At 43.0% G+C, this 12,568-nt stretch overlaps 1 protein-coding gene across 1 annotated transcript in view; it reads left to right on the plus strand.

Annotated features, from left to right (window-relative positions):
* Positions 1-12,568, plus strand: part of LOC110331004 (WD repeat-containing protein 87-like) — a 44,714-nt gene that overhangs the window by 17,763 nt on the left and 14,383 nt on the right. Inside the window, exons 6-8 of the mRNA XM_021211322.1 lie at positions 2,449-2,848; positions 2,927-3,395; positions 4,560-5,365. Coding sequence (XP_021066981.1) covers positions 2,449-2,848; positions 2,927-3,395; positions 4,560-5,365 — 1,675 coding nt within the window. The remainder of the gene's footprint in view (positions 1-2,448; positions 2,849-2,926; positions 3,396-4,559; positions 5,366-12,568) is intronic.

Raw genomic sequence — 12,568 nt, forward strand, 5'->3', positions numbered from 1 at the left:
GGAAGCAAAAAAGGAGAAGGGGAAGTTAATCCCACCGGAAGAGGAATCAGCTACTTTAGAGGAGGAACCAGAGAAGGAGAAGAGGAAGTTAATTATAGCAAAAGTGAAACCAACCCATCCAGAGGAGGAAACAAAGGAGGTGAAGGGGAAGTTAATCTCAACAGAAGAGGAATCAGTCACTTTAGAGGAGGAACCAGAGAAGGAGAAGAGGAAGTTAATTACAGCAAAAATGAAACCAACCCATCCAGAAGAGAAAATAAAGAAGGAGGAGGGGAAGTTAATCCCATCAGAAAGGAAAACAACCCACCCAGAGGAGGAAATGAAGGAGAAGGGGAAATTAGCCTCATCAGAAAGGAAACCAACCAGCCCAAAGGTGACACTGACATATAACAAAGAAACATCTTATACCTCACAAAAGCCATTAGCTATGTTTAAGCAGATATCACTTAAAGAAGAAAGGGGAGTAATTAGAAAAGAGGAGAAACAGAAACAGATTAGTAAAGAAAAGAAGAGAGAACTGATAATGGATGAAAAGACATCAACCTACCCAGGAAAGACAGTGGCACTGGAGAAAACAATACAAGCAGACTCCCAAAAGGAATTAACTACGGAAGATGTGAAGACAGCTCCAGAAGCAAAGAAACTGCAGAGGCAAGAGAAGAAACCATATAGAGAAAAAAGGAATACACTCACTGAAGAAAGGACATCAACTTTTGAGAAGAGAAAGAGAGCATTGGAAAAGACAATGGAAGCTCACAAGGAGGACATGAGGGACAGGCAACACAGGATGCTGTTCCTAGTAAGGAAGAAGGAAAAGGAAAAGAGGGAGCTGGGAATGGACAAGGGGGAGTTGGCTAGGGAAGGAAAGGAACTGATTCAGGATATAGAGGGAAAAGTTGGGAAATGGGGGAAACAAGCCCAGGAAAAGAGGCTGCAAATCTGGGGATTAAAGAGAACTGAGCAGGAGAAGGAAGAGGAGGAGGAAGACTACTGGGGGCTGCGTATGCAGGACCATTCTCTGGAAGAGATGTCATCTGAGGTAATACCAGAAATGGAGAGTTTGACAGAGCAAGATGATTTATTGTCTCAAAAGAAAGACTGGTCTGCAAAAGAAAAGAAAAAAAAGGACAGATTTGTCAGGGCAAAGGATGGAGAACAGCAGGAAGACTGGCAAGAGCTGGAGCCGGGGCAAGAGCAGAAAGAGGAAGAGAAAGCCAAGGAGAAAAAACACTTAGCTCAGGAAAGCAAGAAACTGGATCTAGAAGAAAAGGAATGGTATGAGAAAATAGAGAAACTGTTTCCAAAAGTTATACCCAGAGGGAAACAGGGAAGAAAAGCTCAACCAAGAAAGAGAAAAGCTTGGAAAAGGGTACAGATGAGTGATGAAGATAGGAGAACATCCTGGGGACTAGAGAAAGGGAAGCTAGCAAGGGAAGAAGAGGACAGGGAGGAAAGTGAAGGAAAGGGGGAGGAGGAGAGGAAGGAGAAGGGGAAGGAGGAGAGGAAGGAGGAGGAGAAGGAGGAGAGGAAGGAGGAGGAGAAGGAGGAGAGGAAGGAGGAGAGGGAGGAGAAGGGAAAGGAGGAGAGGAAGGAGGAGAGGAAGGAGAAGGGAAAGGAGGAGAGGAAGGAGGAGAGGAAGGAGAAGGGGAAGGAGAAGGGGGAGGAAAGGAAGGAGAAGGAAATGAGGAAGCAGGAGAGGAAGGAGAAGGGGAAGGAAATGAGGAAACAGAAGCAAGCACCTGAGGAAGAAAAGAGATGGAGATCAGAGGAAGAACAACCAATGATTCTAAGAGGAGTACAGTATTGGAGAGAGGAGGACAAGCCAGTAAAAACAAAAATTCAGCCAAGAGAGAAACCAACACCAGTTTCAGAGGGGGAGATAATACAGGAGCCATGGGTTGCAGGAAAAAAGAAACATTCTAAGAAAAAGGAAGTGTTGGTTGTAAAAGGCAAGGACATATTTTTGGGAAGAAAAGATAGGCCAATTCTACAAGATGAGAAAGGGAGATTACAGAGTAAGAAAGAGCAAAGTCAGTTCCAGGAAGAGGAGGATGAGGATGAGGTGGAGGAGGACAAGGAACAAAAAGAGATCAAACAGAAAAAGCAGTTGGTTCAGGAAGAAAAGAAAATGATGTTTATGAAAGAGGATCATCTGAGAGCCAAGGAAAGATTGAAGTTAGGAAAGGAAAAGACAGAAATAACCCAAATAGAAGAACAAAGTAAGAAAAAGACAGGTAAATTGTTCCAGCAAGAGAAGAAATCATCCAGTGGGATCAAGAAAAAGCATGTTGCTCAGTACTGGAAAAAAACCCAAGAGGAAAGAAAGCCAGCAGTTAAGGAACAGGCTGTGGAAAGCAGGGTTCTTCTTAAAGAGATGGAAGTTGGGGCCAAGGACAAGCGTGGGGTAATTGGGAAGCAAATGTTGAGGACCCTGGTTGGCATGTTTAGAGCACTAAGTTCAATACCTTCAAAGAAGACAGATATGCTGGAAGAAGAGAGGCTATCCACTATGAGAATTTATGACCATGAAGGGGAAGTGCTTAAGAAACAGGAGTTGAAAACTGAAGAAGAGAGAGAGAAGGCTGAGGAAGAAGGTGATGTGGTGACAGAGGAAGGCCAGTTGGAAGAGGACTACAGGCTGTTAGAGGAGTACAAAGAGGCTTTCCTGGATAAAACCCAGGTAGAGACACTGCTGAAAAGGGTCCAGGAGGCAGAGCTCCTAGCGCAAAGTCAACTAGTAGAGCTTCTCAGGCATTTCGAGGTGGGCAAGCTGGGAAAGATCCAGCTGAAGGGTCTGCTGGAGAGTATCAGGGAATGGGTTGAGGAGGAAATAGAGGAAGAAGCAGGGGTGAGTAAGGAGGAGAAGGAAAAGGAGAGCCTGGAGGAAGAGGAAGAGGAAGAGGAGGAAACTGTGCCCACAAAAAAGGGGAGGTACCTGAAGGAGGAGGTCAGTTTTGGTGAAGAGGACTCACAGAAACTGACTGAAGAACAGAGGAAAAGGAGGCTGATCCTAAAAAGGAAACGGGAAAAGAGGTTGGCGAAGAAGAAAAAGCGTCTGCGTGCACAGGAAGGCCTGGGTAAAGAGAAGAAGGAGGAACAGTTCATCCAGGAAGAGTTGGGGCTCCCTGGAGAGGAGGACAAGGCCAGGGAACTAGAGAAAGGGATTCTCAGTGAAGAAGAAGAGAGCCTGGCCCAGGAAAGTCCAAGTGAGGCAATCCAAAGTAGAAAAATTCAGAGCAAGGAAAGCCAGAAAAAGAAAATGCCAGTTGAGGAAAGGCTAAGGGATGAGGAATGGAGTCTTGGTGAAGGGCAGAGCCTGAGAGAACTGCTGAGTCTCAGTGAATACGAGAGTCTCAGTACAGAGGAACTGAGTCTCAGTGAAGAAGAAGGCCTGAGTGAGAAGGAGGAGGGGGAGGAGGAGAAAGTGAGGAAGAAGAAAGAGAAGGAAAGGAATCAAGAAAGAGAGAGGAGGAAGGAGAAAAGAGAAAGGAGGAAGAAGGAATGGGAAGAGAGGAAGAAGGAAGGGGAAGAGAGGAAGAAGAAATGGAAGGGGAGCAGGAAGGAATGGGAGAAAAGGAAGGAATGGGAGGAGAGAAAGAAGGAAGGGGAGGGCTGGATGAAGGAAGGGGAGGAGAGAAAGAAGGAAGGGAAGGGCTGGAAGGAGGAAGAGGAGGGGAGAGAGATGGCGAAAAAGAGGACATTTAAAGAGATGATGCTTTTAGAGAAGGAAAGAGCGATTAAATTAGGTGCAGTTTTCTCCAAACGACCAATAGAAGTTGAGAATCTTGCTGAGGAAAAGGAGGGAGTCGCTGGATGGCAAACACTTCTGAGGGATGAGGGCTTGCTTGAAGAGGAGAGAGATTCTAGATTCATGGACAAAAGTCACTTAATAGAACCCCAGATGTCTCCACAGGGGCAATTGCAACTATTCCTAAAAGAATTGAAAAAAAGATGGGAGAATAGATTTCTTGAAGCAGACTCCAGGGCCAGTTCACAGAGAAGACAAGAGACAGGAATTTTGGAGGAGGACAGGAAGCATTTTTCACAAGCTACAGGAACTGGCTTAAAGACTCAAATCCCAGAGTGGCACCACAGACCACAGCTAGAATTACCCATTATCCTACAACCACAAAAGCCTAAAAGTGACAAGTTGAATTGGATCTTGCATTATCAAGACATCCCACTGGAGAAAACTAGGCATCAGGCTGTACCCCTAACCCCTGCCTCTTCCCCTAAAAGGTCAACTGAAAGATATCCAAGTCCAGTATATACAGAGACACTGGAAGTAGGAGAACACGTTTCCAAGGAGAGTTACCATCAACTGCACCAGTACCTTGCAGACTTGTCTTCTTGTAGCTACTGGGAAGGGAAACAACTTTCCACACTGAAGGCCATTGTTCAGCACCTACAGCTGAGCGGAGACTTAAGGCAAACTCTACAGCCCAGTAAAGACATTTTTAGTCCGACACACTTAAAAGTGATCCCTCCAATTAAAAGAAAAGAGGAGTGGCAAACATTACCCTCTGTCCCTGAACTGAAGATAATTTCATCTGCCCAAGCTCAGAAACAAGAAACCGTCCACTTGGATCGTTTGGCCAAGACTTACAGGGAAAAGCTGGCTCAGCAGCTCTCAACTGCCATCAATGGCACAGAGACCCTTTGTCCAACTGGAAGGGATGTTTTCAGAGATGACTATCCCACTGTGGATAGAAAGTCCCTGGCCTTGATGTTCAAAGACTTCCCAGACTCAAGAAAAAGGATAGAGATCCCCACATTTTCCAAGAGAAGGAAGAAAGTGCCTAAACCTGGACCACTGTTACCACTGATCACCAGTAGGACTACAGACTTAAAGGAGGTAAATTGGCAACTCTTCAATGAGTCACATAGAAGCGCCCGTAGGCAGCAGTTATTGGATTCTCTCAAAGAGATTGAGACGCGACAATTTTACCCTGCCCAGAGAAACATTCTCACCGGGGCCCATGTATCCGTAGACAGACAAACGTTGGCACTGCTGCTTCAAAAGGAACTCAAGGCTTTAAAGAAGAAAAGCAGGTACCCCAGACTGGGCAAATTGAAGCAGACAATGGCAGTCTCAGAGGAGAAAGAAGCACTACCTTCATGGGACATATTTGTGGCACTCTACCATGTTCTGCGGATGCTACAGCAGCGGTATGCCAAAGACAGGGCTACTTGGATGGAAAACTTTTACCAGCTCATGGACCTATACCAGATTAAGTCGCCCCGAATCCAGAGGCTGCTGCTGCAACTGCTATTGAGCCAAGAAACTCAACCCCACGAGCTCGTCTCTAAAGAGGCTCTGAAGGCCCTGGAGCTAGTGCCTGGGGAAAGGCTGTACTATCATCTGGTTTGTGGTGGTTCCTCCACCCCTGATCCTTCCCTTAAGTTCTGGAATGTGATACCCCTCTCTGGGCAGAACAGAGTGGATACTGCTCAATCTGTGGGTATTGCCCACTATGGGTTTCTAGAACTTGCTTGGAAAAGCTTACCACAAGTCAATCCATACTTGGTCAAGAAGCTGCCTAGACCTGCCCCTAATACTCACTGATGGAACTTACTATTAGGACTCTGAAATTATGGAAATGATTAAAGTAGATTTTAAGCCTCCTGACTTGGTTCCTATATCAAGAAGGACCCATCTCCATTCAACTGCTGTGTACTAAATAAAATGCCATTCTTCATTTATAACAAATACTGTTTCTTTTTCTTCAAACCTAGAATCTTCAAACCTAGAAAAGTGGCCAGAGGAAAAAGTTACCCCTTATGTCAAGGGGAGCAATGGTTTTTCATTTAACGAAGCACATACATTCCTCTGTGGGCAGGAGCCAATATCTGCTTCCTTTAAATCTGTCCTAGACTGTTCACCCCTGCCTTTTGATTAATATTTATTGTACTCAGAGGGCTATGGGAAACTTATCTATTAGCATAAATAGAAAAATCGGGCAGCTGATTAGTTTTGTCTCTTCATAAACTTCCATCTTAACGAACTTTCTAAACATTTCTAAGCCTTGTTGTCTTTGTTTATGTAACAGGATGGGGAGTTATAGAATGAAATAGTAGTTAAATGATTTATTTTCACTTATGTGTGTCTGTGTGAATGCCATGTGTTTGGGTACCCATGAAGGACAGGAATGGGTGGTGAATCCCCTGGAGCTAGAGATATAGGTGGATCTGACTGCTGGAACCAAAATTAAGTGCTCTGCAAAGGCTATCTCTCAGCCATCTCTCCAGCCCCAAACCAGAGGTTTCAAGAAGCATCTTGACAGAATCTGTAGCCTAGTCCCTTTTCTGGCAGCTATGTAGTCTCTACTTGTTGTTTTGCTTTCCCACAAGCAAAAACAGTGATATTAGGGTTTACCTTAGAGGTGCATAGCACAGTTCCTATAATATAGTTTTCTGTTATTTTTTTTTTCTTGGTACAAGTGTAGTGGTAGTTTTGGTTGGTGGGTTACATGTGTGCACCTGCCCAGGAGAAATTTGGATTTGTGAATGAAAGACACACACACATCAGTTAATTTTTGACATGTCATGACTACTTCAAAGGCTGGGCACTCTTAAACCTTCATCTCTTAGCAAATGCTCCCCTCCAGTACTCCTGAGACTCCTAAACCTTCCCATTACCACAGGCCCAACTGGGGAAGTGGTCAGTGGCCAATAACCCAAGTTCTTACATGCTGGGTTGGCTTTCTCTCCTGCAGCTCCCATCCTTCTCCTAATCTCCACCCCTGACTCACAGACAGTCTCCTACTTCCTTCCAGTTCCTAGCCTGTGAAAATCCAAAGGTCCCACCTCAGTCTACCTGCCCAGCCATTGGCTGTTGGTTCTTTATTGATCAATCAAAAACCAATTGGGGACAAGAACTTTCAGTGTTTGGACATACAGATTCCGGATTTGGGGGGCTGGAATAATTCAAAACATTAAAACCAATTCCCAACATGTGAGGCATAGTGAGACTTACAATCTAGTTAAAATTGGCCTTAAACTCATGGAAGTCCCTACTTCTTCTGAAATTCTGGAATTACAGGTGTGCACTACATCTGTCTGTCTTTTAATTTTCTATGCTTAATTTCAAAAGGGGAAACCATTTGCCTTTCAGTTTCAGGAGCTATTCCCATAGACATATTAAGGATTTGTTGCTAGGAGCCACCTAGGAGAAGCTAAAAACTAGCAGGTGATCTTCCTGAAATGGGTCCACTATGGACTGTAAAATTATGATGAATTTACTTCTTTAGGCATGAGTAAAGATTCCTGCCATTAATATGCTTTTTCTATGATTATTAAATATACCAATCGCTAGGTATTAGCCCACCCTTTTGAGCAGATTTCTGCAGAACAACAAAGATGAATAATTTTCTTGTAGTGATGCTATATAGATAAATTATTTCTTAATTTTTAATGATGATCCTATAAGAATTCCTAAAATTATATTAGTAATTATTAAGATCTTCTATAAATGGACTGCTATTAAGTCCTTTCTGATGTCAAAACTGTAATAAGAACTCATGAGTTAATTGTTTCTGAGATAGAAAGCAAGCATCTACAACTAGGAGCACATTCCAAGAGGTTATAAAAATTAATCAAAGATAATAAAAAGGGAATTAATGATTTCCTGTAGGTGCAAGGACAGAAGATTTAAAAATTAAATGGGTTTCTCTATACAAAACTTCAATAATAACTTAGTTATGGTCTTTAATTCTCCATGAACCTGTAGAGCTAAGGACAGATAATGAATGTTTAGCCAGATAATTACTCATAATGGATGTGCATGTAAATATTCTCTGTTGTAAATTTCTTACTCAATTTATGATTTGAATTTATGTGTAAACTTGTGGTGAACTTTTTACCATGTGATCATGTATTCTGAAAGATGTACAGGTGCTGAGGACAAAGGGAAGAAGAAGAATCTTTTAGGAAAAACTTTTTAGATAGAAAAACCTTTTAGAGAAGAACTTTCTTAGGTAACTTTTTAGAAAGAACTTAGAAATGAAGGCTAAAAATCACTTTTCAAAGTGTCCCCCTTTCTTTCTGTAACTTCAACCAGCAGGCTTGGAGTTACAGGAGATAGAACAAAGGCTGCTTTACTTAATCCCTCCATCCCACCCCCACCCCTGTCCTTAGGCTACAGGTGTTAATTGCCTAAGCCAGCAGTTTTTTCTTTTATTTATTTATTTATTTATTTATTTATTTATTTATTTATTTATTATATTTAAGTACACTGTAGCTGTCTTCAGACACTCCAGAAGAGGGCATCAGATCTTGTTACGGATGGCTGTAAGCCACCATGTGGTTGCTGGGATTTGAACTCCAGACCTTCGGAAGAGCAGTCGGGTGCTCTTACCCACTGAGCCATCTCACCAGCCCAGTTTTTTTTCTTTTATTGGATATTTTCTTTATTTACATTTCAAGTGTTTTCCCCTTTCCAGCTCTCTCCCCTTTGGGAACCCCCTATCCCCTCCCCCTCCTCTTGCCTCTATGAGGGTGCTCCCCCACCCAACCACCCACTCCTGTCTTCCCTCCCTGGCATTCCCCTACACTGGGGCATCAAACACTTAAGGGCCTCTCCTCCCACTGATGGCCAACAAGGCCATCCTCTGGCACATATGCTGCCAGCGCCATGGGTTCCTCCATGTGTATTCTCTAGTTGGTGGTCTAGTGTCCAGGATCTCTAGGGGATCTGGCCTGTTGACACTGTTGCTACCTTCATGGGGCTGCAAACCCCCTCAGCTCTTTCAGTCCCTTCTCCAACTCCTCCATTCCCCCACCACCACCCTCCACCACACTACGCTCAGTCCAATGGTTGGCTACTGAGAGCATCCACCACTGTATTTGTCAGGCTCAGGCAGAACCTCTCAGGAGACAGCTATATCATGCTTCCATCAGCAAGCACTTCCTGGCATCCACAATAGTGTCCGGGTTTGGTGGCTGTATACGGGATGGATCCCCAGGTGGGTCAGTCTCTGGATGGCCTTTCCTTCAGTCTCTGCTCCACACCTTGTCTCCATATTTCTTCCTGTGAGTAATTTGTTCACCCTTCTAAGAAGCACTGAAGCATCCACATTTTGGTCTTCCTTCTTGTTAGGCTTCATATGGTTTATGAATTGAATCTTGGGTATTCTGAACTTTTGGGCTAATATCCACTTATTTGTTAATTGCCTAAGCCAGAAGGTTTTAGCCCTCAGAATGAGGACTTTTAAAAAGTGATAAGCAAGCATTCGGTATAGTTAGAGAGCTAGAATATCCGGAGACTATCAGTCTTTAAAGCTACACCTTCATCTGACTCTGTGTCTCACTTCAACCCATTCCAGGTCATGCAGGCTCCCAGCAATTTCTAATTCATTTAACAACAAGCTGGGAAATTTTAAGTGGAATCATTTTATTTAAGTCTTATCTAAGGATATATCACATTATACATATTGCTTTTAAAGATTTAGTTTTTCTTTCTGGGCATGAAGATTTGCCTGTGTGTATGTATGTGTAACAATGTACCAGCAGACATCATATTCCAGATGTCAGATTATCTGGAACCGAAATTATGGATGCTTACAATATGTGTGCTGGAAATCAAATCCAGGACCTCTACAAGTACAGCGAATATTCTTAACCCCTGATGCATCTCTCTAGCCCCATGACTGTATTTTTACAATATATCCTAATCTGCCACATGAGGTCAGGTGAGGAATTTTATACTTACACCATGATGTTGGTGCTCAAAAAGTTTCAGATATGGGTGGCTGGAAAGATTGCTCAGTGATTAAGAATATTTGCTATTCTTGTGGAGGTCCTAGGTTTGATTCCCAGGAACCACATGGCAGCTATCAGACATCTGTAATTCCAGTTCCAGGAGATCCAATACCTCTTCTAACCTACTCAGGCCTACTCATGTGGTACACAAACAAAAGCAGGCAAAACATCTATACACATAAAGTAAAATAAATATATTGATCTAGCTGTATCAGTTTTGAGTACACAGACTTTTTCTTTTTCTTTTTTTTTTAGAAAAGATTTGTTTATTGTATTTATGTCTTCAGACAGTTGTGTGCCACTATGTGGTTGCCTGGGAATTGAACTCAGGACCTCTGGAAGAGCAGTCAGATGGCTCTTAACCACTGAGCCATCTCTCCAGCCAGAGTACACAGACATTTAAGTAACTTCCCAACAAAGATGCCAGTGCACATACATCTAGTGCAGCACTCTTCATTATTACCAGGACGTAGGACTCACCTAGGCATCTTGTCTACCAATGAATGGATAAAGAAAGCATAGCATCTAAGTGAAGTGGAGTTTTATTCAACTGTAAAGAAGAAAAATAATTTTCATGGACAGAACTGGAGTTCATAATGTTAAACGAAACAAGCCAGATTCTGAAAGACTGTTGGGGTCCATGAGTTGCCTCAGAAACCACACAAACACAGATCTCAGTCAGTGGTGGTTTATTGAATGTACACCCTAATGCTGACCAATTTAGGGCATAGCTCAGAATTATTGAGGCTATGACAACGAACATTTCTCAGTGTCAGCTTATAAAGGAAAAAAACCCCACAAACCCCACAAAACCCACAATGAGCTCATGTGCAGGTCCTGGAACTACTGCCAAGTGGTCAGTTCTGATTCAAGCCCCTTTAGACGTAACAGTTCATATTGACTTTTAATTTGATGGGCCCTACATAAAGCTTGTGGAATTTCTTAGGATTAACAAACCTCAGAACATAACAGGGGATGTGATTGGCATGACCTTGCTCTGAGTCATGTTACTTTTCTGTGTCAGTGACTGGCAGGCATATCAGAGCAACAATATGAAATAGCTGCCAGGCATGGGACAAAATGGTTACAGCTATGCTGGTGGGAGGGTGCAGACCCTAACAAGACAAGTATTACATATTTTCTCATCTGCAGAATTTAAGTCTAAAAAACATAAAAGCTGAAAACAGAGGGAAGACTATATTGGAAGGAAAAGGGCTAACAGGAAATGAAGGCAAGACAGGGCAGCGGTAGAGTGGTGGGGTCAGCACAACCAAAATGTGAGGGGCACACATTGTGTATGGTTTAATTTATACAATAATTTATAGTATAATAGTTTATAATAATTTTAATTTTCACATCAACTAATATCAACTAAATTAATCCTCTTTGACTCAAATTTACTGGAACTAGTGACAGAAAAGCAAGACAGATGGCTTGGGATCTGCTTCAGCACCTCCTCACATGAGGGAGGTCTGGGTTGGATCCTCATGGCATTCATGAGGAAAAAAGAAGATGAATAACTTGCTTCTTTCCTTTAATTCTCACTACAACAGAATGCCTTATACGAGAACTCAGATGAAAATGGTTCGTTTTAGCTTGCCAGCTTAGAGGGCTCAGGCCACGGATGTTTGGTTTGTGAAGTTTAACAGAAGTTGCGGTGTGTGGTGGGAGAAGTGCTTACTTCATGGCAGATAGGAAGCAGAGAGAAGAAAGAAGAGCCTGGGGAAGAAAACCTCAAAGATCCATCCTAGTCTCATATTTCTTCCAGCTACACGCCACCTCTAAAGTTCAAAGAACCTCACAAAATAGCACTAGAAATAGCTGGTTACTACATAATCAACATATGAAGCCTGACACCTTTAATCCCAGCACTCAGGAGGCAGAGACAGGTGGATCTCTATAAGTTTAAGGCCAGCCTGGTCTACATAGAGAGTTCCAGGACAACCACAGCTACATAGAAAGATCCTCTCTCAAGCAAACAAACAAACAAACAAACAGACAGACAGACAGACAGACAGACAAATAAACACACAAACCTTTGAGCAGCATTTCCTATTTAAACCATAACAATGACCCACCCACAAAGAAGTTATTTAAAATCTGGAATGTGGAACATTCAGTGATAAGTGTCCTCTTCAAAACTATAAACAATGAGGCTGGAGATGGCTCAGTCAGTAATGTGGTTGCTATACAATCAGAGGATCTGATTTTTTTCTCCCAGAACACACATAAACGAGTTGGGTGTTGAACATATACCAGGTGCTTGGGAGGAAGTTAAAGAGGATCCATGGGGCTTGCTGGTCAACTACTCTTGCCAAATCAAAAAGTTTCAGGTTCTATAAGAAGTTCTGACTTTAAAATAAAAGAGCTAGAGAGGTAGTTCAGCAGTTAAGCACACAAGTTGCCCTTCCAGACAACCTGGGTTCAATTCCCAGGACCCATATGGTGGCTCACAGTCATTGTAACTCCAGTCTTAGGTGATCCAATACCTTCTTCTGGGTACTTGGGCACTGCATGCATGAGATGCACAGACATGCAGTCAGAATAGCTATGTAACTTCAACATTTTCTCAACTCCACTTTTAACAATGGTTCTTAAATGCTTTAGCCCCCCTCCCCTTCTAGCCCGCCACCCACCAGAAGTAGTGGGAAAGAAAAGTTATCAGGATACAGGGGAAGTGCACCTGCTTAGAAATTTTCTTTGGAGCAATCCCATCTGTGTTCTCAGGAAGTAGCAGTTCAGTTCACAGGAATCATCATCATCACCACCACCACCACCACCACCACAACCACCACCACCACCACTACCA

This window comes from Mus pahari, chromosome 1 (assembly GCF_900095145.1).
Source record: "Mus pahari chromosome 1, PAHARI_EIJ_v1.1, whole genome shotgun sequence".
Lineage (NCBI taxonomy): Eukaryota > Metazoa > Chordata > Mammalia > Rodentia > Muridae > Mus > Mus pahari.